Below are 27134 nucleotides of genomic sequence, written 5' to 3'. Positions count from 1 at the left end.
ACACTAAAAAACTCTAAGCCATCTCCGTGGAGATGTTGCCTGTACAACGGCAAAGAGAATGACTGGGGTAGGCGGAGCCTAGGAGGGATCATGTGACCAGCTTTGCTGGGCTCTTTGCCATTTCCTGTTGGGGAAGAGAATATCCCACAAGTAAGGATGACGCCGTGGACCGGACACACCTATGTTGGAGAAATATGTTTTTCCAATATTGTTTTAGTTATTGTTAATATAAGTGTTTGATAAATGTATATAACAGGATACAAAATTTGAAAATGATAGGAGACACATGATTTAACATATGTGACATTAGTCCTCTTACTGTTTATGAACGAGCATATCCTACATTGAACTTCCTTAGAGACTGTCTAACTGCCTGATGTAACAAAAATATTTCTCATGTATTTATATCATTTCTCCTACTGTTGATGTGGAGAACATAAGTCTCTGTTATCTGTATACTTGCATGTGCTTCTTCTATCCAATAAAAAGAATAAAAAAGAAAAAAAAAAGAAAAAATGACCTAACGCATTTGAGTATTACCTTATTGCTCTACTGACTACCTATACGAATGGGGTTAAACACAGTTAAAAACATTCCTAGAACGGCAATGCAATACTATTCAGGATATAACAGCTGCTAAGTCAACAAAGGGTAGCATATGTACCTTACTGCCGGTGGTGTATTGCTGCTCATTGTTATTAACCCCTATGTTTGGGTTAAACACATAGCTATTGGTAAGCAATAGTGTAAAGAGATTTTTTTTCTGCTTTATGTCCTTTTAACATGTCAGTATAATGCCATTACAATATTGTTGTTAAGGACTAGAAGGGGCTAGAAGAGTGAAGACTTATCTGAACCAGACTGCGATAAACCGACCTCATCACAAAAGAAACAAACTTGCTTACGTGGGTTACACCTAGCTAGCCATGTCTGCAGCATTATATTTAATGTGACGTAAAAGCGGATAGCAAATTGTTGCACTCAAACCTTTTCTCCTAAATATATAACGAAATATACTAACCATTTGTGGCATTCAGCAGTTTCATCTCCTTTTTCAAGTGCTGCTTCTGCCTCTTCTCGTCCTAAAGATAAAGCAAAACAGTAGTCTCAGACATAAGTGGTGTACCAGGCAATTTCTCTTTATTTTATCCAGGTACTGAATCGTAAATAAGGTTCATGTTAAAATTTTAGGCATTTAAAAAAAACTCATTTATGAAGCGCGCCATATATTTAGACGATACAGATTAAAATTGCCAAACAGATATCTTGGCTTTCAATGCTCACAATAACTATTAACAATTTGAAGCAAAGCAACACTCACTGACAAAGTAAAACTAAGAAAAGTAATAAAAAAAATTAGAAAATAGTTATGTAATGGCAAGGGGTTTATTTGTCACAAGGCAAATGCTCCTATTGGTTGCAGTCTGCAACAGATATTAATGAAGCAGTTGGCTTGTGCAATGCTAAATATGGGGAACAAATGCGTGCCACAATTTGTGATGAAATGCTTTCAGATTCACACGTGAACCTTGTCCATCAGCAAATTAATAAATCTAGCCCTAAGGCTTGCTGTTTAGTGTACCAAATGCTCAATTCTCCATAAAATGTATAAAACAGATATATGCAAATATTCAGAATTTGTTGTGCAAACGAATAAAGGTATCCTCAGTTTTGGTTAGCTCTCACACAGATATATTAAAATATCTTTAAAAATAATAGATTCAGTTTAGAGTTGCACTAAAATTGAGTTTAATATCACTTTAAATATTATAAAATGAGTTATAAAAAATATTATAAAAAGTTTAAGAAAGTCAAAGCATAAGAACCTGCTGCGGCAGTGGTGCCAGGGGTCTCGCTGCTTTCTGGCAATGACGGTATATCTGGTAATTGACTATAATGCCCCCCCCCAAAAAAAAAAAGAAGCTGTGGTCCTAGGGTTTGCCAGCAGTGTATGATAAAAAAAAAACAGAATTTATGTTTACTTGATAAATTACTTTCTCCAACGGTGTGTCCGGTCCACGGCGTCATCCTTACTTGTGGGATATTCTCTTCCCCAACAGGAAATGGCAAAGAGCCCAGCAAAGCTGGTCACATGATCCCTCCTAGGCTCCGCCTACCCCAGTCATTCGACCGACGTTAAGGAGGAATATTTGCATAGGAGAAACCATATGTTACCGTGGTGACTGTAGTTAAAGAAAATAAATTATCAGACCTGATTAAAAAAACCAGGGCGGGCCGTGGACCGGACACACCGTTGGAGAAAGTAATTTATCAGGTAAACATAAATTCTGTTTTCTCCAACATAGGTGTGTCCGGTCCACGGCGTCATCCTTACTTGTGGGAACCAATACCAAAGCTTTAGGACACGGATGAAGGGAGGGAGCAAATCAGGTCACCTAAATGGAAGGCACCACGGCTTGCAAAACCTTTCTCCCAAAAATAGCCTCAGAAGAAGCAAAAGTATCAAATTTGTAAAATTTAGAAAAAGTGTGCAGTGAAGACCAAGTCGCTGCCTTACATATCTGATCAACAGAAGCCTCGTTCTTGAAGGCCCATGTGGAAGCCACAGCCCTAGTGGAGTGAGCTGTGATTCTTTCAGGAGGCTGCCGTCCGGCAGTCTCATAAGCCAATCGGATAATGCTTTTAATCCAGAAGGAGAGAGAGGTAGAAGTTGCTTTTTGACCTCTCCGTTTACCAGAATAAACAACAAACAAAGACAAAGTTTGTCTGAAAACCTTAGTAGCTGCTAAGTAAAATTTGAGAGCACGAACTACATCCAAGTTGTGCAACAAACGTTCCTTCTTTGAAACTGGATTAGGACACAAAGAAGGCACAACTATCTCCTGGTTAATGTCTTTGTTAGAAACAACTTTTGGAAGAAAACCAGGTTTAGTACGCAAAACCACCTTATCTGCATGGAACACCAGATAAGGAGAAGAACACTGCAGAGCAGATAATTCTGAAACTCTTCTAGCAGAAGAAATTGCAACCAAAAACAAAACTTTCCAAGATAATAACTTAATATCAACGGAATGTAAGGGTTCAAACGGAACCCCCTGAAGAACTGAAAGAACTAGGTTGAGACTCCAAGGAGGAGTCAAAATTTTGTAAACAGGCTTGATTCTAACCAGAGCCTGAACAAAGGCTAGAACATCTGGCACAGCTGCCAGCTTTTTGTGAAGTAACACAGACAAGGCAGAAATCTGTCCCATCAAGGAACTTGCAGATAATCCTTTTTCCAATCCTTCTCGAAGGAAGGATAGACTCTTAGGAATCTTAACCTTGTCCCAAGGGAATCCTGCAGATTCACACCAACAGATATACCAAATTATGTGGTAATTTTCTGGTTACAGGCTTTCAGGCCTGAACAAGAGTATTAATAACAGAATCTGAGAACCCTCGCTTTGATAAGATCAAGCGTTCAATCTCCAAGCAGTCAGCTGGAGTGGGTCGAACGGACCTAGAACAAGAAGGTCTCGTCTCAAAGGTAGCTTCCATGGTGGAGCCGATGACATATTCACCAGATCTGCATACCAAGTCCTGCGTGGCCACGCAGGAGCTATCAAAATCACCGACGCCCTCTCCTGATTGATCCTGGCTACCAGCCTGGGGATGAAAGGAAACGGCGGGAACACATAAGCTAGTTTGAAGGTCCAAGGTGCTACTAGTGCATCCACTAGAGCCGCCTTGGGATCCCTGGATCTGTACCCGTAGTAAGGAACTCTGAAGTTCTGACGAGAGGCCATCAGATCCATGTCTGGAATGCCCCACGGTTGAGTGACTTGGGCAAAGATTTCCGGATGGAGTTCCCACTCCCCCGGATGCAATGTCTGACGACTCAGAAAATCCGCTTCCCAATTTTCCACTCCTGGGATGTGGATAGCAGACAGGTGGCAGGAGTGAGACTCCGCCCATAGAATGATTTTGGTCACTTCTTCCATCGCTAGGGAACTCCTTGTTCCCCCCTGATGGTTGATGTATGAACTTGGCCCTCGCTAGCTGAGGCCAAGCTTTGAGAGCATTGAATATCGCTCTCAGTTCCAGAATATTTATCGGTAGAAGAGATTCTACCCGAGACCAAAGACCCTGAGCTTTCAGGGATCCCCAGACCGCGCCCCAGCCCATCAGACTGGCGTCGGTCGTGACAATGACCCACTCTGGTCTGCGGAAGGTCATCCCTTGTGACAGGTTGTCCAGGGACAGCCACCAACGGAATGAGTCTCTGGTCCTCTGATTTACTTGTATCTTCGGAGACAAGTCTGAATAGTCCCCATTCCACTGACTGAGCAGGAACAGTTGTAATGGTCTTAGATGAATGCGCACAAAAGGAACTATGTCCATTGCCGCTACCATCAAACCTATCACTTCCATGCACTGCGCTATGGAAGGAAGAGGAACGGAATGAAGTATCCGACAAGAGTCTAGAAGTTTTGTTTTTCTGGCTTCTGTCAGAAAAATCCTCATTTCTAAGGAGTCTATTATAGTTCCCAAGAAGGGAACCCTCGTTGACGGAGATAGAGAACTCTTTTCCACGTTCACTTTCCATCCGTGAGATCTGAGAAAGGCCAGGACAATGTCCGTGTGAGCCTTTACTTGAGGAAGGGACGACGCTCGAATCAGAATGTCGTCCAAGTAAGGTACTACAGCAATGCCCCTTGGTCTTAGCACCGCCAGAAGGGACCCTAGTACCTATGAGAAAATCCTAGGAGCAGTGGCTAATCCGAAAGAAAACGCCACGAACTGGAAATGCTTGTCCAGGAATTCAAACCTTAGGAACCGATGATGTTCCTTGTGGATAGGAATATGTAGATACGCATCCTTGAAATCCACCTTGGTCATGAATTGACCTTCCTGGATGGAAGGAAGAAGTGTTCGAATGGTTTCCATCCAGCCAAAGAGTGTTTTCCCCTTGAAAGGAATGTCAAGCAATTTGTTCTTGGAAGACGCATCCGCTGCCCAAGATTTTAACCAAAGCGCTCTGCGCCACAATAGCAAACCCAGAATTTTTTCGCCGCTAACCTAGCCAATTGCAAGGTGGCGTCTAGGGTGAAAGAATTAGCCAATTTAAGAGCACGAATTCTGTCCATAATCTCCTCATAAGAAGAAGAATTACTAATAATCGCCTTTCCTAGCTCATCAAACTAGAAACACGCGGCTGCAGTGACAGGGACAATGCATGCAATTGGTTGTAGAAGGGAACCTTGCTGAACAAACATCTTTAGCAGACCTTCTAATTTTTTATCCATAGGATCTTGGAAAGCACAACTATCTTCTATGGGTATAGTGGCGCGCTTGTGTAGAGTAGAAACCGCCCCCTCGACCTTGGGGACTGTCTGCCATCAGTCCTTTCTGGTGTCGACTATAGGAAAACAATTTTATAAATATGGGGGGAGGTACTAAAGGTATACCGGGCCTGTCCCATTCTGTACTAACAATGTACGCCACCCGCTTGGATATAGGAAAAGCTTCGGGGGGCCCCGGGGCCTCTAAGAACTTTTCCATTTTACATAGTGGTTCTGGAATGACCAGATAATCACAATCATCCAAATTGGATAACACCTCCTTAAGCAGAGCGCGGAGATGTTCCAACTTAAATTTAAAAGTAATCACATCAGGTTCAGCTTGTTGAGAAATGTTTCCTGAATCTGAAATTTCTCCCTCAGACAAAACCTCCCTGGCCCCCTCAGACTGGTGTAGGGGCCCTTCAGAAACCATATCATCAGCGTTCTCATGCTCTACAGAATTTTCTAAAACAGAGCAGTCGCGCTTTCACTGATAAGTGGGCATATTGGCTAAAATGTTTTTGATAGAATTATCCATTACAGCCGTTAAATGTTGCATAGTAAGGAGTATTGGCGCACTAGATGTACTAGGGGCCTCCTGTATGGGCAAGACTGGTGTAGACGAAGGAGGGGATGATGCAGTACCATGCTTACTCCCCTCACTTGAGGAATCATCTTGGGCATCATTTTTACTAAATTTTTTTATGACATAAAATACATATAGTTAAATGAGAAGGAACCTTGGTTTCCCCACAGTCAGAACACAATCTATCTGGTAGTTCAGACATGTTAAACAGGCATAAACTTGATAACAAAGCACAAAAAACGTTTTAAAATAAAACCGTTACTGTCACTTTAAATTTTAAACTAAACACACTTTATTACTGCAATTGCGAAAAAGTATGAAGGAATTGTTCAAAATTCACCAAAATTTCACCACAGTGTCTTAAAGCCTTAAAAGTATTGCACACCAAATTTGGAAGCTTTAACCCTTAAAATAACGGAACCGGAGCCGTTTTTATATTTAACCCCTTTACAGTCCCTGGAATCTGCTTTGCTGAGACCCAACCAAGCCCAAAGGGGAATACGATACCAAATGATGCCTTCAGAAAGACCTTTCTATGTATCAGAGCTCCACACACATGCAGCTGCATGCCATGCTGTCCTCAAAAACAAGTGCGCCATACCGGCGCGAAAATGAGGCTCTGACTATGATTAGGGAAAGCCCCTAAAGAATAAGGTGTCAAAAACAGTGCCTGCCGATATAATCATATCAAAATACCCAGAATAAATGATTCCTCAAGGCTAAATATGTGTTAATAATGAATCGATTTAGCCCAGAAAAAGTCTACAGTCTTAATAAGCCCTTGTGAAGCCCTTATTTACTATCTTAATAAACATGGCTTACCGGATCCCATAGGGAAAATGACAGCTTCCAGCATTACATCGTCTTGTTAGAATGTGTCATACCTCAAGCAGTAAGAGACTGCACACTGTTCCCCCAACTGAAGTTAATTGCTCTCAACAGTCCTGTGTGGAACAGCCATGGATTTTAGTTACGGTGCTAAAATCATTTTCCTCATACAAACAGAAATCTTCATCTCTTTTCTGTTTCTGAGTAAATAGTACATACCAGCACTATTTTAAAATAACAAACTCTTGATTGAATAATAAAAACTACAGTTAAACACTAAAAAACTCTAAGCCATCTCCGTGGAGATGTTGCCTGTACAACGGCAAAGAGAATGACTGGGGTAGGCGGAGCCTAGGAGGGATCATGTGACCAGCTTTGCTGGGCTCTTTGCCATTTCCTGTTGGGGAAGAGAATATCCCACAAGTAAGGATGACGCCGTGGACCGGACACACCTATGTTGGAGAAAAACACACGTGATCTTAGATAAATATTTATATTGAGTTACTAGATGCATTTTGCTTAGTTAAGAGCTCAGTGCTGTAGAAAAACCTTCAGCACTAAAGAATGATTCCTTAGAAATGTGTAATTATTTGTAATTCTGTATTCATTGTGAAAACCAATAAGTTATCCTCAGTTTCCTGCATTCAGTTCATTTTGACATTGGATATATTATAATTTATAATTACCCATAAAGGGATAGATTACAATTGGCTCGCTAACTGTTGCACGTGAGTGATATCATGTTGGAAATAGAGTGTCTATTACAAGTTGAAAGTAAACGAGATTGCGAGAGCACAATCACATTTTATGCTCGTCAGATTAGCATGACTGAAACCCTCGCATAAAGGGTAGTGCGTTAAAAAAAAGTTGCACTAAACACTACATAAATATATTCAAAATAACAGTTACACTCATATAAACACTGCCTGATCAAAATTATTCATAGAAATATTTTAAAAAGTTATAATGGTTAAAAGGTAATATGGTATATGACTGCAAAGGGCTATATTGTATATATACACATACATATACATTTCTAAATGTGTGTGCTTGTACGTATATATATATATATACACACACACACACACATATATATACATATATATATATATATATATATACACACACACACACACACGTACATATACATACACACACACACACATATATATATATATATATATATATATATACCGGTATATATATACAGCCAAAGCACAGGAAGGGGTATATGCACTCTCACCAGCTACCATCAGCTGCCAGGGTGCTCTGTAGAGAAATTCATCAGCAAAATAGGAGAAAGCACTCACTGGTCTTCAGACAACAAATCCAAGAAAATTATTTTCCTATTATAACACATTGCATCTAAAATTATTGTTGTGATATTTTCTGTCACAGCTTTTTCACAAGTATATATATATATATATATGTATTTTCTCTGTCATTTTCAAGATTATGATGAGCATTGAATTTTTCATATGTGTTTTTATCTTCATGAAATATACTTGTACTTTATATATGCTTGAATAGTTGTTTACAGACGTGCAAACACAGACATGCAGACAGCATGCAATCAATGCAATTGCATTGTTAAACTAATCAATCCTGTCTGTTTGTTCTGCGCACAGCTGAACAACTATTCACAGTTCCAATAGTAAGCAGGTGTTTGTTGTTACTGCTATAACACAGTATTTAAGTGTACTTTTCAACACGGTAGAACAATTGTTTTTAGTTCCTAGAAAGCAAGTACTTTTGCCTCAATGACTATGACACTTATGTGTATATTCTCTTATTCATAATAGGATTAGTGACCTTCTCAAGCTTATGTATAGCAGTACACACATATACACAGCAATACATTAACTTCCATTTGAATGAGTCCAATTGTTGTTACCATTTTTTGATATATTTAATCACTTTTTGTGAAGTTTCATTTCTAGCTTTCAAATATGGAAGCAGCATTGGGTTTCAATATGGACCAACAATTCTATTCACTCACTACTATTGATAATTTAGATCAATTAGAAAAAGATTTTGAAAATATTTTTTGTGAAAATTATAGTGTAAACCCTCTAAGTGACAAGTTTCAGTCTATGGAAAATTTAATGAAAAAGGAATTGAGATTGAAATGGGATAAGTGGACCCTGGATCGCTATATTAGGCTACAAATGGTTCCTAGGGGCCTTAAAATTAAGAAATTTCCCACTTTTTCTGTAGAGGACCAGGTATTCATCAAAAAATGGAATGATTCTCTCTCTGACTGCTCCTTTAAATTGATGGGACTTATCATTGAATATAAAGATGCCCAGCTTCGTGCAGTCAGAGATCAAATCATTCTTCTACAACAAGAATTGGACTTAAATACGTTAGAAAAAAACTACAAAGAATTAGACAACATTTTGAATGACAGTATAGCACAATTAAAAAAAGAGTTAATTCAATCCAAACATGAGAAGTATATGAGAGACCAAATGGATTATAGTCAAAATAAAGTTTATATTTGGCAAAGACAAAACAGGAATCGATCTAGAGATCGTAAACGTAGATGGAGGTCTAACAGAGTAAATCAAAATAAAAAAGAAACTTGGAGTGGTTCAGATTCAAGTGAGGCTAGCAATTCAGATCATAGTAATCCAGATAATGAAGCCTACCAGGCCCAAGGGGCACAACCAAAATCTATACTAAAAAACTCCAAAGATCAGACATCAAAAACTGTATCCTTTAATTCAAAGGAAGTTGACCATCCCCCAATGTCAAATAAATATCAAATTGCATTAGAACAGACAGGCTCTCAGAAAGAACAAACCGATAGTAACATACTTGATCAGGTTTTTCAGATTACCCCAATGAACCATGCAAATCGAGGGCGAGGGGCAAATACAAGGGGAAATCCAAATTTAAGACAACAACCCAGGTATACACTAAGGAGAGGGAGGGGCCAAAACAAATATCAAATTTGATGGATGATACATGTACTTCAAATGAATACACATTGAATTCAATGGATGAGTCCATTGACTCAACCTATGATGTTATTAATCTCACCGATTACAAATTAAATAAAGATGAAATCAAAGTACTCGGCTATGGACTAGGTTTTGTCCCTACCACTAGGTTTAATTTGTTTCAAACTTTGGTAGATATAAACAAATTTATTCGAGCACTTACCTTGAAAAAACATTTTTATTTAACACAAGAGAGTGGTGAACAGATTGACAATGGAATTGACCATTATGGCAGCTTGTCTGAAAATACTTCAAACATTTTGAGTTTTGATTTCTCTGAAGTCAGGGACATCCAAACTCTTGTTTCATTGAACGAAGAGTATGTCGATCTAAATTTGGGTACATGCAATGCCCATATTGGGTTTAAACCAAAATCTATTTTTTACCCTTTACAGACAAGGGGGAACACCTTGGTTTCTTTTCAAAAAAGAATTGAGAAAGACCTGGTTGATCTTGCTAAAAAACCCTTGAAAGGTAAACCCAATCTCACTAAACAGGAGAGAATCGCCTTGACTTCATTGAAGTCAAACTCAAACTTGGTGATAAAGAACGCCGATAAAGGTGGAAGTGTTGTCATCTGGGACTTAAAATCCTATAAAGGAGAGATTATGAGGCAACTTAATAATTCTACTGATTACAAGGTTTTACCTTGTGATCCTGTACACAAATTTAAAAAAGACCTCATTTCCCTTTTAGATGATGGCCTTATGCTTGGCCACATTGATGACAAAACATTTGACTTTTTGTCTGTTGATAATCCCATCACCCCCATTATACATGTCTTGCCTAAGGTGCACAAGAGCACTGTGAATGTAAAAGGCAGACCAATTGTGTCTGGTATCGGTTCGCTTTGCGAACCCCTATCAGAATGGCTGGACAGTATACTGCAGCCACTTGTTATTACTTTACCAAGTTTTCTGAAAGACACTAAACATGTACTTCAAATTTTTGATGGCTTTATATGGCAAGAAGACTTTTCCTGGCTAACAGTAGACGTCGTAGCCTTATACTCATCTATCCCCCACACTATGGGGATCCTTGCTGTTAAATTTTATTTGGAGAACAAAACGAATTACACCAAAGAATTTATCCAATTTATTCTAGATGTGTTACAATTCTTATTGACACACAATTATTTCAAGTTTGATGACTCTTTATCTCCAGTTGCAAGGTACAGCAATGGGGGCGAAATTTGCGCCCTCATATGCTAATCTAGTAATGGGTTGGTTCGAACTTAGCATGATATATGGGGAACAGAATCCTTTTATCCAGTATATCAAAAGTTACCATCATTTCATTGACGATTTACTGTTGATTTGGATTGGTCAGCCCACACTCATTGAAGAGTTCATTGGATATCTAAATGAAAATGAATGGGGTCTGAAGTTCACTTTTGAAACAAACAACACATCTATTAATTTTTTAGATGTCCAGCTAAGTAATCTGGCTGGTACCAACAACATAAAAACGCAAATTTTCAGAAAGCCTATATCAGGCAATACTCTCCTACATGGTAGAAGCAACCATCCCTTAAATGTTCCTTATGCCATAGCAAAGGGACAGTATATTAGAATAAAAAGGAACTGTTCTGAAAAACAAGATTGTGTTGCACAAAGTGAAGATCTCACCCACAGACTCATAAGTAGGGGTTATCATAACACTGCCATCCAAAAGGCCAAAAATGAAGTGGACTGTTTGGATAGGAAAACTCTTTTGGTCAATAAACCTAAAAGGACTGATCCCATTAGTGACCGGGTCACCTTTGTTACTCAATATTCATCAGACTATAATAATATTTGTAAGATCATTCGTAGACATTTACCTATGCTTAAGGCAGATGAGGGATTGGTTCCTTTTATTGACAAATGATGTAGATTTTCCTATAGGAAAGGATGCACTATAGGAAATATTATTTCCCCAAGTGCTTTACCCAAGGAAAAAACAACTACAAGCTCGTGGTTACAATCTAGGGGAATGTACAAATGTGGGTACAATGCATGTATCCCTTGCAGCTTTATCCAGAAGGGAAACGTTTTTTCCTCCTCCACTACGAACAAGTCATATACAGTGCAAAGCTGTGTCAATTGCTGCACAAAATTTGCAGTATATATGATTTGGTGCACATGTACCCCTAAACAATATGTGGGATGCACCTCAAGGGAGGTAAGAGAACGCATACGACAACATCTATCTGATATCAAACGATCGGAGCCTGTGTCTGATATGGCTAAGCATTTCATTCAGAAACATGCCAGCAGTAATACAACTTTTAGATGGATGGTCATTGACCATATACAAGCACAAAATAGGGGTGGTGATCGTAATAAGGCCCTTTTGAAAAAAGAGGCATTTTGGATCTTCACTTTGAAGTCACGTATTCCTGATGGATATAATTCCATTAATGACATTATAAACTTTTGGGAGTAATTCACCAAAGTATTACATGAAGATGTATCTATCCAATTATTTGTTTTGGAATAATAATTATTATTTATTCATGATTGGTCTTTTTATGCCCATAACACAACATCCCCTTTTTCCCCACACTTGGACAACCAGAAAGTTCTTCCTGAGTAAACAAATAAACAAATTAAAATTAAATTTAAAATAAACTTCATAACAAAAAAAAAATTAATGACATACAGGTTGATCACTCTGATTGTATTCTCCCCTTGTGTTTGTTTCTAATATTAATAGGAGGACCCGTGTTACTATAACATATTTTCTAACCATCACAGGTCTTTTTAGTACCAAACTATTAAAACTAACAATATATATATTAGTTTTAGATTACTAAACTTCCCCTGTATTTGTTTCCAATATTAATAGGAAGATCTGTGCTATTACAGCATAGTTTCTAAAACATCACAGGCCTTTTGGTACCAAATTATTATTAAAACAAACACACAAATATCAAGTTTCAGATCACTAGAAATATTAGTCTATGAAACAGAGGTCATCTTTATTTTGTTACATATAACAGCAATTATACAATATCACTCTAGGCTGATGTATTTGCATTGCATATAGGATCACAAGTGTTTGGATCTCAAATTGATATAGTAAACTAAAAATAATAAGCCTCCCATGTTTCATCAGTATAATATTGCAATCTGTCTGCATTTATTTAATTTAATTTAAACTAGCCGCTACATATGGTGCATTTACTTATTTATTTTTATACTATTGTTGGCTGAAATTCATATGCCAACCACTTATGTTAATCCCATATGGGCTTGTAGCAATCATGTGTTTATTCAACAGTATTGTTAGTTAGGTTCTCCTCATTGTTTAAGCATATTAACACTTGTTACCTGTTAGCAATTAATGACAACCAATAGATAATCACTACTGCTTTTAAATACTGGCGGTTTTCACTAAGAAAATTATGTCTATGAGTAAGGCCGTGTGCCGAAACATGTTAGACTTTTCGTTTTGAGTACTGTCAATAACTTTTAATATTGACCAATAAATTGGACGTTTTATTTTAAGACCGCATATGGCTTTTTTCTTTCTACATTTATATATATATATATATATATATATATATATATATATATATATATATATATATACACACACACACACACACACACACACACACACACACACACACACACACACATGTAGAAAAAAGCGCACTCCAAGGGATCCTTAACCAGGCACTTTTATTAAGTGAACGTTTTCGGACAAATATAGTCCGTCCTCAGACTAAAAAAAAGTGCTCCTTCAATATACCAGCTGCTACCATGCCATTGGATGAACTACTCACATGACTAACCCGGAAGTGATGATGCCGTTTGCTTATGCCATGTGGATCTCGGCGTGTATAGCACACTAAGTAGCAGCTGGTATATTGAAGGAGCACTGGAAGCGAATACTACAGCAGAGACCTGACGGTTCATGTGGATTACAATTATATGTCCTGGAGTCAGATAAGTGTAACAACACCTATATTTGCTAATATCTGGAAAATAACTTAACTTTGCAATAACCGCTATTGGTGGAGGGTCAGCCTGGTCTGACCTTGTTTGCTCTGTGTTGGATATGCTACATGTGAACTGTTACAACCTTTTCCTTGCTGACATGCATATGTTTGAAAATATCTGCACGTAACTGCTGTTTTACTATTGCTATGATAGGATCATATGTATGCCATATATAAGGCACCTCATCATACTTAGATCCCAAGATTGTTTCTGTCCAGTAATTATCCCTTGTAATTTCTTGGGTACCGAGTGCAGTAGGGTGTAGTATGTTTTGAGGTCTCTCTAAATGATTCATATTGTCCTATGCATAACGCTGAAATTTTTGTGCTCTTTGCATGGGATTGCTAATAACATTTTTTCACTGTGAGCTAGCTGATCACTGTGTGCTAGCTTTCCAGTATCATTACGCTTAAACATTGTGCTTATTGCATGGGACTGCCTATAATATTTGCTACTGTGTGCTAGCTGACCACTGTGTGCTAGCTGTCCATTATCAATATTCCATCACATTCAGACCTCATATGTTACCTGCCTGACACTATCCCTCACTAATATAGGATAGTATGTGCAGCTAGGGTATAGTGTGTTTGGAATATTTATAAACCATTAGAATATTTTGTGCTATTTGTACTAGGTGTGCACACCTTCAGGGTTAAATAATTTGATGTCATGTGTTGGTATACATATATTATGTCTTGATTATTGGTGATATATGGATTAGAGATGTAACTCCATTATTAAGATATTACATCTTTTGATTAATTGATAAAAGAGTGCTTGATTCCCTATCTCCTATATAGTTCATTGAATTGTATGTCCTATTTCTTTTCTTATAGTTTGCTGTAAAAAAAAAATAAAAAAATTATATATATATATATATATATATATATATATATACACATATACACACAGTACAATGAATCGGAAGGCACTCACAGGGTCTTAATTATCATAATTCATTTAAATGCAATTACATGGATTATGATGATTACGACCCTGTGAGTGCCATCCGATTCATTGAACTGTGTATTTACTTTGAAGAGCACCTAGGGCATTACAGGCTGAAAGGGATTCTGTTAGTGAAAATTATAATTTAATGAATGTGGTTTAGTGTTTTTTTTACTCTTTTACAGCAGTTTAAGGATCGTTTTTGTATTTTGTTTACTCAAACTTTACACCCACTACCTTAGCAGCTTGCCTCTGTACTGCACACTAGTGCAGAATTATTAGGCAAGTTGTATTTTTGAGGATTAATTTTATTATTGAACAACAACCATGTTCTCAATGAACCCAAAAAACTCATTAATATCAAAGCTGAATAGTTTTGGAAGTAGTTTTTAGTTTGTTTTTAGTTATAGCTATTTTAGGGGGATATCTGTGTGTGCAGGTGACTATAACTGTGCATAATTATTAGGCAACTTAACAAAAAACAAATATATACCCATTTCAATTATTTATTTTTACCAGTGAAACCAATATAACATCTCAACATTCACAAATATACATTTCTGACATTCAAAAACAAAACAAAAACAAATCAGTGACCAATATACCCACCTTTCTTTGCAAGGACGCTCAAAAGCCTGCCATCCATGGATTCTGTCAGTGTTTTAATCTGTTCACCATCAACATTGCGTGCAGCAGCAACCACAGCCTCCCAGACACTGTTCAGAGAGGTGTACTGTTTTCCCTCCTTGTAAATCTCACATTTGATGATGGACCACAGGTTCTCAATGGGGTTCAGATCAGGTGAACAAGGAGGCCATGTCATTAGATTTTCTTCTTTTATACCCTTTCTTGCCAGCCACGCTGTGGAGTACATGGACGCGTGTGATGGAGCATTGTCCTGCATGAAAATCATGTTTTTCTTGAAGGATGCAGACTTCTTCCTGTACCACTGCTTGAAGAAGGTGTCTTCCAGAAACTGGCAGTAGGACTGGGAGTTGAGCTTGACTCCATCCTCAACCCGAAAAGGCCCCACAAGCTCATCTTTGATGATACTAGCCCAAACCAGTACTCCACCTCCACCTTGCTGGCGTCTGAGTCGGACTGGAGCTCTCTGCCCTTTACCAATCCAGCCACGGGCCCATCCATCTGGCCCATCAAGACTCACTCTCATTTCATCAGTCCATAAAACCTTAGAAAAATCAGTCTTGAGATATTTCTTGGCCCAGTCTTGACGTTTCAGCTTGTGTGTCTTGTTCAGTGGTGGTCGTCTTTCAGCCTTTCTTACCTTGGCCATGTCTCTGAGTATTGCACACCTTGTGCTTTTGGGCACTACAGTGATGTTGCAGCTCTGAAATATGGCCAAACTGGTGGCAAGTGGCATCTTGGCAGCTGCACGCTTGACTTTTCTCAGTTCATGGGCAGTTATTTTGCGCCTTGGTTTTTCCACACGCTTCTTGCGACCCTGTTGACTATTTTGAATGAAACGCTTGATTGTTCGATGATCACGCTTCAGAAGCTTTGCAATTTTAAGAGTGCTGCATCCCTCTGCAAGATATCTCACTATTTTTGACTTTTCTGAGCCTGTCAAGTCCTTCTTTTGACCCATTTTGCCAAAGGAAAGGAAGTTGCCTAATAATTATGCACACCTGATATAGGGTGTTGATGTCATTAGACCACACCCCTTCTCATTACAGAGATGCACATCACCTAATATGCTTAATTGGTAGTAGGCTTTCGAGCCTATACAGCTTGGAGTAAGACAACATGCATAAAGAGGATGATGTGGTCAAAATACTATATATATATATATATTTCCAATGAAAGAAAGCACTCACAGGACTTCTTGATAGTGGGTTAACCAAAAGGCAACAACTTTTTATTGACTTTTCGAGGTTCAAACTGACCCCTTCCTCAGAATGAAAAAAAGTGACAAATACACAAACATATATACTGTGAACAATAATCAAAAAAAATACTCACAAAACACACCTGTGTCCTATAGTGTAGTGTGGAAATGTGTGGGTGGAACGCACGCCATGCGTGTCAAAAAAACGGAAGTAGATTCATTTCCGGAAATGTGGATAACAGATAAACTCTCTGTTACTAATAGTTATACTAAAATAACTTCAAAGTGCTTCCCTTAAATGTTTGGGACCATTATTGCAACGTGAACACATCACACAAATTTGTTTAGCAGTGCACAAACTTACTTATCTTAGTGGTATTTTGAGCACCCTATGTCCATGTGTGGAACGCATATGTGTTTCAATAGACCGGAAGTGACCTCACTTCCGGTTTCACGAATCAAGTGAATAGCCCTTTTAAACTAAGTGGCACTTTAACTCACCAGAGTCGCTTACTGGTATATGCGGGGCTTAATATGGTAGCCGAAATGAATGTTAGAGAGCCTGTTATGAGCGTCACAGACTGTTTCATAACACCGGAAGTGACATCGTCACCTGTGATTGACACTTGTTTTGACCAATCTCTATCCAGCAAGTGACTGTACTAAGATAGTGTATAATGGTTTTGTGTGTCAAATATATATAGTGTCAGCTGAAATAAAAATCATACAATGTGTCAGTGTATCATCTGAGGCTATGTATCAAGGGCAAATAGAGACATATGAATAAACAGTGTGTCAATTCTCACATGTCCCCCTGTGTTATGAAGCCTGCTCACTTCCACATCGAACAAAGCAGTTCAAAACCTTATCCCATGAATGAGACTTTGGATACTGTTAAGATTGCATAAATAGAGAGCATAACCACTTGTGAGTGAAAAAATAAAACATGAAAAGGTAAATACATATAACAATCCAAGATAAATAATGTATATAATAATCTAATGCAGTAAAACATACATTTTGCATTTCGTATTCTAGTGGCCTAAACTACTAGCCATGAATACACCTGCATGCGTCCAGAAATTATATTCTATAAAGAATAATCCACACCTAAATGCACAAAAAATTAAAAACAAATGAAATGTATAGTGCAACTTGCATATGTGAAATAGCATCTCTATTCCCACTGGAATCAGACGCCTGGGTAAAAATCACAATTAAATGGAATACACAAAGATTGTGTTTTTGGTACATTATTATAGATAGTTACTCAACAGAGTATTCAAAGAACTCATAATACCGTCCTGGGAGGATTCATGTTGATCATAAAATGACCAGAGCTACCAGGGGGCACCGAGATTGCGAGTGACCCGCCTTGGAATAGGGGTGGTAGGGGCATGAACCAGGTCCACTCTCATGGCACCCTGTTCATCACACCAAAATCATGCAGCCCAAGAAGGATGTCTCCACCCAACGGTGTATGGCAGCCCTCACGCTACATGCACACAACCCTAACCAGCTAACGCACTCTAGTATGTTTCTGGTGCCATCACCTAGATCATGGCCCTAAAATCCGGAACTGAGTTCAGTCCTCCTGGGTAAATGGTTCCAAGGCGATAAATCCATTCTGCTTCATGTTTGAGCAACAGTTTGTTTCTATTCCCTCCTTTATCCAACTTTGGAATATGATCAATTAATATGATCCTTATGGATGACACAGGGTGACCTTCAGCGAGACAATGTCGTGCCACTGGTTGTTCGGAATGTCCTGTGTCCAGGGCCTGTCTGATGGCCAGACGATGGTTGGCCATCCTCTATCTCATTGTACCCTGGGTCTTGCCCACATAGAAAGAAGAGCATGGGCATACCAACAGGTACACTACATGGGTAGTGGTACACGTGATTGAATGTCGTATACTGTAAACTTTGTTATTATGTGGATGATGGAAAGTTCTTGTGGTGATCATTGCATTACAGGTGATACACCCCAGGCATCTAAAACATCCCTTACTACTGGATTTTTGTGGAGCTGTGTAGCAGGCTTTCAGATCTGTTTTCACCAATAGATCCCTAAGATTTGTACTCCTTCTGTAGCCCACCATGGGTCTAACAAGCCAGGTGAAGGGTAGTTTGTTATCTGATGATAGGATAGTCCAGTGTTTGTTTAATATGTTACCTACCCTTTTGTTATTTGGAGCAAATGTAGTGCTCATGATTAGGGGTGTCCTAGGGTCATCATTTCCTCCCTTCTTCCCCATGGAATCTGTGTTCTTTACCTCCTCCAAAATGTTTTCAAGCATAGGTCTCCCATATCCTCTATTAAGGAATTTATCCTTCATTTCTTCTAACTGAGAGGCCCCCACTACCTTGTCTGTGTTATTTCTAGCAGTTCTCATAAATTGAGATCTAACTATACCTTTGAACAATGAGGGAGGATGGCAGCTCTCAGCCCTCAGAAGAGAGTTGCGATCTGTGGGTTTGGAGTATAATCTGGTGCCAAGTCTGTTCCCACTAATAAAAATGGAAATATCCAAACAAATTCAAATCCTGTTCCTCAATGTTAATCTTAAACCTAACAGTTGTGTCTGTGTTGTTCAGTCTATCAAACCATAAATTGAGCGTTTCTCTACCCCGTCTCCAAATAAGAATAACGTAATCTATGTAACGTTTATAAAAAATAATGGAAGAGTTTAGATTTGACCATAAATACATGTTTTCAAACGCGGACATAATTGTATTGGCATACGCCGGGCCATATTAGATCCCATCAAATCTGAAAAAGTTCTGTTTAAGGCAAAGGTCAATCAGAGAGATAATAAACTCAATTGGTGGGCCCTCATATCCATCAAATTCAATTAGATGTTCCCTGATGGCTTTTAAGCCCTCATCATGTGGAATTATAGTATATAAATTATTTACATCCAGACTCACCAATAGGTCACCCTCCTGAATCTGTACTTGCATCAGAAGGGTGATCAATTTCTGGGTGTCTAGAAGAAATGATTTGGTATTTCTGACCATAGGCTGTAAGCACGCAGGGGACACTAGATGACATAGTGATTAATTTGAGTTCTCACACTCTCACAACAGCAGAAAATAAGTTACTTAATAAAGGTTTATCCTTTATTCCTAGCCAAAAGATTTCTGAGTTGGACCTCAAAATGGATCTATATAAATACCAGAGGACCCTGAAACTCAAAGAATATTTTCAACATTCACCTCCCCTCACAAACCAGGTAACTCATAAATGTAAAAAAACGAGTACTTTCGAAACCAGCTAATTGTAGTCCCTCCACCAAGACATTCATGAGATTAATCACACAAGAACTTGAACTAGACAGACAAGAATCTAAATGGGCCAACAACCTCACTAGTGAGGAACAAACAGCCATTAAAACACTTCAGTCTGACTATAGTTTAATCATTCGTCCAGCCAATAAGGGTGGAGCTATTGTCCTTATGGACTACTGTGACTATAGAGAGGACATTATCCTACAATTAGGGGACACTACAACTAACACTAAATTAACGTTTGACCCAACCATTCCCTTCAAAAAGGAACTAGATGACTCGTTATGGATGGGGTACACACATGGCTTTATCAAGGAAACAATACGTGACTTCTGTATTACAGATTACCCAGTGACACTAATTTTATATACAATTCCAAAAATTCATAAATCCCTGCATAAACCCCCGGGTAGACCAATCGTGTCTGCCTGGGGTTCTATTTTTCAGCCAGTGGCTCAATATATAGATACTATCTTACAGCCTATGGTCAGAAATACCAAATCATTTCTTCTAGACACCCAGGAATTGATAACCCTTCTGATGCAAGTACAGATTCAGGAGGGCGACCTATTGGGTCTGGATGTAAAATTGACTCCATCAGACATGAAATCAGCTCTCAACATAATTCCATTCTCTCCCCCCCCTCAAATGCTCTCACTCAACCACAACCCTCATAACCTGAAACTTAGCTCATTCTCCCCTGTTACTGAGGAAGAAGTTTCGGCACTTATACTACACTCTCACCTCACTACCTGTCCCTTTGACCCTATCCCCTCACAGCTACTCCCCTCCCTCTCTGCTACCCTTACCCCTATACTAACACACATTTTCAACCTCTCCCTCAGCACTGGTACATTTCCCTCATCGATGAAACATGCACTGGTCACACCTATCCTCAAAAAACCTTCCCTTGATCCTACCTCCCCATACAACCACCGCCCTATTTCCCTCCTCCCTCTTGCTTCAAAACTTCTTGAAAAACTAGTATATGCACGCCTATCCCATTTCCTTACGTTAAACTCCCTTCTTGACCCGCTGCAATCTGGATTTCGTCCCTATCACTCCACAGAGACAGCTATTGTTAAGGTCACCAACGACTTACTTACAGCAAAATCAAAAGGCCACTTCTCTCTGCTTATCCTCCTTGATCTGTCCGGAGCCTTTGACACTGTCGACCACCCTCTTTTGCTCCAAACCCTCCAATCCTTCGGCATCTGTAACAAAGCCCTTTAGTGGCTCTCTCCCTACCTATCAAACCGTGCCTTCAGTGTAGCCTTCTCTGGGGCCTCCTCTGCCCCGCCACCACTTTCTGTCGGAGTACCGCAAAGCTCTGTCCCCTTTCTCTTCTCAGTCTATACGTCATCACTAGGCTCCCTAATAAAGTCCCATGGTTTCCAATATCATTTGTATGCCGATGACACCCAAATCTACTTCTCTGCACCAAACCTATCTCCTTCCTTGCTAACCCGTGTCACTAACTGTCTTTCTCACATCTCTTCCTGGATGTCCTCCCACTACCTCAAGCTACATCTCTCCAAAACTGAGCTCCTCATTTTCCCCCCTTCTTCCAAAATCTCCACCCCCAATATCTCTATAACTGTCGACAACTCCATCATTACCCCTACCCCGCATGCCCGATGTCTCGGGGTCACATTTGACTCTGATCTTTCCTTCACTCCTCACATTCAGTCTTTGGCTAAAGCCTGCCGCTTCCACCTTAAAAACATATCCAAAATTAGACACTTCCTTACACAAGACAAAACTAAGATTTTAATCCACTCTCTCATTCTTTCCCGCCTTGATTACTGCAACTCTGTCCTCTCTGGTCTCCCCACCTGCCACCTAGCTCCCTTACAATCCATAATGAATGCCTCTGCCAGACTGATCTTCCTTACACGTCGCTCTTCATCTGCTGCTCCTCTCTGCCAATCCCTTCACTGGCTTCCTCTTGCCTCTAGGATCAAACACAAAATTCTCACTCTGACATACAAAGCCCTCAACTGCACTGCTCCCCCCTATATCTCAGACCTTGTCTCCAGATACTCTCCCTCCCGTCCCCTTCGCTCTGCTCATGAACTCCTCCTCTCTGGTTACCTCATCGCACTCCCGTTTACAGGACTCCTCCAGACTGGCTCCCCTCTTGTGGAACTCTCTGCCTCGCCCCACAAGACTCTCCCCTAGTTTTGAAAGCTTCAAGCGCTCCCTAAAGACTCTACTGTTCAAAGATGCATACAACCTATGCTAACCTTACTTTATACCAGTTCCACTCCTCCATTGCTATCCCCTGAACCCTCTTAGCATGTAAGCCTAAGAGTCCAGCTGTTTGTAGATCACCTTCTTAAGAGTGGATTACAACAGTGCAACTCTTGGCAGGGCCCTCTACCCATTTGTTCCCTTTAATTGTTTTGTTGTACTCCCCTTTGTTTATAGCGCTGCGGAATCTGTTGGCGCTCTACAAATAACCGATAATAATAATAATAAAATAATTTATATACTATAATACCACAGAATGAGGGCTTAAAAGCTATCAGGGAACATCTAATTGAATTTGATGGCTATGAGGGCCCACCAATTGAGTTTATTATCTCTCTGATTGACCTTTGCCTTAAACTGAACTTTTTCAGATTTGAAGATACTTTTTATGCTCAACGCAAAGGCACGGCCATGGGATCTAATATGGCCCCGGCGTATGCCAATACATTTATGTCCGCGTTTGAAAACATGTATTTATGGTCAAATCTAAATTCTTCCATTATTTTTTATAAACGTTACATAGATGACGTTATTCTTATTTGTAGAGGGGGTAGAGATACGCTCAATTAATGGTTTGATAGACTGAACAACACAGACACAACTGTTAGGTTTAAGATTAACATTGAGGAACAGGATTTGCATTTTTTGGATATTTCCATTTTCATTAGTGGGAACAGACTGGGCACCAGATTATACTCCAAACCCACAGATCGCAACTCTCTTCTGAGGGCTGAGAGCTGCCATCCTCCCTCATTGTTCAAAGGTATAGTTAGATCTCAATTTATGAGAACTGCTAGAAATAACACAGACAAGGTAGTGGGGGCCTCTCAGTTAGAAGAAATGAAGGATAAATTCCTTAATAGAGGATATGGGAGACCTATGCTTGAAAACATTTTGGAGGAGGTAAAGAACACAGATTCCACGGGGAAGAAGGGAGGAAATGATGACCCTAGGACACCCCTAATCATGAGCACTACATTTGCTCCAAATAACAAAGGGGTAGCTAACATATTGAACAAACACTGGACTATCCTATCATCAGATAACAAACTACCCTTCAACCGGCTTGTTAGACCCATGGTGGGCTACAGAAGGAGTAAAAATCTTAGGGATCTATTGGTGAAAACGTTGGATAAAGGAGGGAATAGAAACAAACTGTTGCTCAAACGTGAAGCAGAATGGATTTATCGCCTTGGAACCATTTACCCAGGAGGACTGAACTCAGTTCCGGATTTTAGGGCCATGATCTAGGTGATGGCACCAGAAACATACTAGAGTGCGTTAGCTGGTTAGGGTTGTGTGCATGTAGCGTGAGGGCTGCCATACACCGTTGGGTGGAGACATCCTTCTTGGGCTGCATGATTTTGGTGTGATGAACAGGGTGCCATGAGAGTGGACCTGGTTCATGCCCCTACCACCCCTATTCCAAGGCGGATCACTCGCAATCTCTGTGCCCCCTGGTAGCTCTGGTCATTTTATGATCAACATGAATCCTCCCAGGACGGTATTATGAGTTCTTTGAATACTCTGTTGAGTAACTATCTATAATAATGTACCAAAAACACAATCTTTGTGTATTCCATTTAATTGTGATTTTTACACAGGCGTCTGATTCCAGTGAGAATAGAGATGCTATTTCACATATGCAAGTTGCACTATACATTTCATTTGTTTTTAATTTTTTGTTCATTTAGGTGTGGATTATTCTATACAGAATATAATTTCTGGACGCATGCAGGTGTATTCATAGCTAGTAGTTTAGGCCACTAGAATACGAAATGCAAAATGTATGTTTTACTGCATTAGATTATTATATACATTATTTATCTTGGACTGTTATATGTATTTACCTTTTCATGTTTTATTTTTTCACTCACAAGTGGTTATGCTCTCTATTTATGCAATCTTAACAGTATCCAAAGTCTCATTCATGGGATAAGGTTTTGAACTGCTTTGTTCGATGTGGAAGTGAGCAGGCTTCATAACACAGGGGGACATGTGAGAATTGACACACTGTTTATTCATATGTCTCTATTTGCCCTTGATACATAGCCTCAGATGATACACTGACACATTGTATGATTTTTATTTCAGCTGACACTATATATATTTGACACACAAAACCATTATACACTATCTTAGTACAGTCACTTGCTGGATAGAGATTGGTCAAAACAAGTGTCAATCACAGGTGACGATGTCACTTCCGGTGTTACGAAACAGTCTGTGACGCTCATAACAGGCTCTCTAACATTCATTTCGGCTACCATATTAAGCCCCGCATATACCAGTAAGCGACTCTGGTGAGTTAAAGTGCCACTTAGTTTAAAAGGGCTATTCACTTGATTCGTGAAACCGGAAGTGAGGTCACTTCCGGTCTATTGAAACACATATGCGTTCCACACATGGACATAGGGTGCTCAAAATACCACTAAGATAAGTAAGTTTGTGCACTGCTAAACAAAACTGTGTGATGTGTTCACGTTGCAATAATGGTCCCAAACATTTAAGGGATGCACTTTGAAGTTATTTTAGTATAACGATTAGTAGCAGAGAGGTTATCTGTTATCCACATTTCCGGAAATGAATCTACTTCCGGTTTTTTGACACGCATTGCGTGCGTTCCTCCCACACATTAGTTGCCTTTTGGTTAACCCACTATCAAGAATTCCTGTGAGTGCTTTCATTCATTGGAAAGATTTATTGCATGTTAGCACCCAGGCAGATGTCTCAGGAGGATTCACTACATGAGGGATTTTATATATATATATATATATATATATATATTAATGTAAAATATATATCTATACCTATATATCTATATATATATTTATATAAAAATATGTATTTACAATAAAAATTACATTGTTCTGTATGCGAAAAACATGTGAATGTGGAATATTCGTAACTTCTGTTGGGTTAGCGTGCCAGCAATAAGTGTTAGGTTTTTCCATCTGTGCTCTCCATTGACTTCTATGGTGAGAATACGTTAACGTGGTTGCAATATTTGGTTAGCGCGTGCCGGGTTTCGCTCAACTTGTAATACACGCGCTACACCACACATGAAAAAATCTCTGAGGTAGAAGACAGACAGTTTGCCTCAGATATCACAGTCAAACAACAACTAGTCAAAAAGTCTCAATTACTACAAGATTGCATAGACGACTTAGAAAATAGAAGTCGTCGCAACAACCTACGTATAGTGGGGGTACCGGAGTCAGTCAAGGGCAAAGACTTGCTAGAATTTACAGCGCTCACATTCCTTAAGATGCTAGGCAAACATACCAACATTCTGCCTATTGATGTGGAAAGGGCTCACCGTGTGGGGCCAGAAAGAACTTTGGATCATGCAAGGGCCAGACCCAGACAGGTTATATTCAAATGCCTGAACATTCAGGAGAAATTGAAAATTCTGCGAGCCTATCAGACACATAAAGAGATACTCTATGAGGGCTCAAGGCTTCTCCTTTTCCAGGACTTCTCAATGGAAGTGTTGAGACAGAGAAAGGAATTTGCCCCACTATGCTCACAATTACATGAGCAAGGAAGGCAGGTGGCTCTACTGTATCCAGCAAAACTACGGCTGCAAACGCCTCATGGCGCCAAACCTTTCCACTCATCACAAGCCCTAAAAAGCTACCTGGCTACTGAGAACCATCAACAACCAACGTGAAAGGAAATCCCTATGGAGCTGGAAAGCCTCTCTCTTGAACACCAAAGAATACAGTGAATAGCTGTGTCTTGTTTTTGTATTGTTATCCTCTGGAGTAATAGGGATCCTCGATTTAAGAGGATACAGGACCCTGGTTGGAAGTCTGCCCATACCTCCAGGGTAATGTTGAACAGTTATGTATTCTTGATTTGTTGTATTTTTTTCCATTGCTACACTTATCAAACAATGTACAAGTACAGGTAATGACTATTGTTATGATTAATGTTATTTATGTTATTAGATTTTACGTTTTAGAGCTATTGTTTACAGGGAACCTCATTTATAGATGTTATAACTTAAAGGAGAATACCGGTCCTCTTAGAGGCATGGGATACAAAATGAAGCACCACAAACGACTTCTGGGTCTTGGGAAGGGTGGGGGATCACTCCAACCTAGGATAGTGACGTAGACAACTTCACAAATAATGAGGTATAGCGCTAATTACTCATCAGTTATAACTGACATTAAAGATGTTGCATTTTTATACACCCATCATGTATACTGGATGATATTACACTGTCATTGGTGTCCCTACTTTATGGATAGCTCAGATTGATGGGGCAAATAATAACCACATTAGGTACATTTTGGTCAACATTAAGGGCCGGCCCAAGACTAGGCTAAATGCTGATCACATACAAGGGGAGAGGACATTACTTACACAACATAGAAACACTGCGGTTACTATTGTTAGGCCCCACCCTCACTCCACTTCATACGAACCCCCAGCACAGACATTGGGGAGACCACAATGTGCACTTAGATACCTCTTCTTCTGATATTGAACTGGGGATGATGGAATCTGTTATTGCATACTGTTATCTGGGCTTGTTGTTGGGTGAGTTAAGTCAGCTGGACATTCTGTGGATTGCTTTAAAGATGTATTCTCGCTCCTCCCCTATCCCGCCCTCCTTCCCTCTCCCTCTTCTTTCCTTTTTTTTTTTTTTTTTTTTTCCCAGCAAGATATGATACATATTTATCTGCATACGTATTACATTATTTCCATCAATTCAAATTCTATCATATAGTGTATTTATCTTGATATAGTATCAAGGTTTACCATCCAAAATAAATTAATAGCCCCATCTCTCCTTTCCGTTTTTAACTAACAACCAACAACGCACAAGAGAAAAGAGCAAGAGAAAAAAATAAATAAATAAAACAATCAAACTCACTTTTAACCACAAGAGTAAATAATTACTCTTCTCAGAATTTCTATATGACGTATATAATGTTCAGCTTAACTCTTATCCAGTGGGTATACTCCCCCCACAACACAAACAAATAAAAACCAAACATAAACAAAACAAAACAAAAAAAAGTGGGTATTCCCTCCCGCTCCCCCCCCCCCCCTCCCCATATAGATCAACTATCCTACTCAAATAGCCATTCT

General features: G+C 39.3%; 1 protein-coding gene across 3 annotated transcripts in view; it reads right to left on the bottom strand.

Annotated features, from left to right (window-relative positions):
- The window catches only part of RMDN3 (regulator of microtubule dynamics 3), a 258569-nt gene that overhangs the window by 153497 nt on the left and 77938 nt on the right, over positions 1–27134 (bottom strand). For all 3 annotated transcript variants that reach the window (XM_053697885.1, XM_053697884.1, XM_053697887.1), the window contains exon 7: positions 1022–1082. In XM_053697885.1, the coding sequence (XP_053553860.1) occupies positions 1022–1082 (61 nt within the window). The remainder of the gene's footprint in view (positions 1–1021; positions 1083–27134) is intronic.

This window comes from Bombina bombina, chromosome 1 (genome assembly GCF_027579735.1).
Source record: "Bombina bombina isolate aBomBom1 chromosome 1, aBomBom1.pri, whole genome shotgun sequence".
In the NCBI taxonomy this organism is placed as follows: domain Eukaryota; kingdom Metazoa; phylum Chordata; class Amphibia; order Anura; family Bombinatoridae; genus Bombina; species Bombina bombina.
Note: the sequence above shows the minus strand (reverse complement) of the source record. Positions and strands in the feature narration are given on the sequence as shown.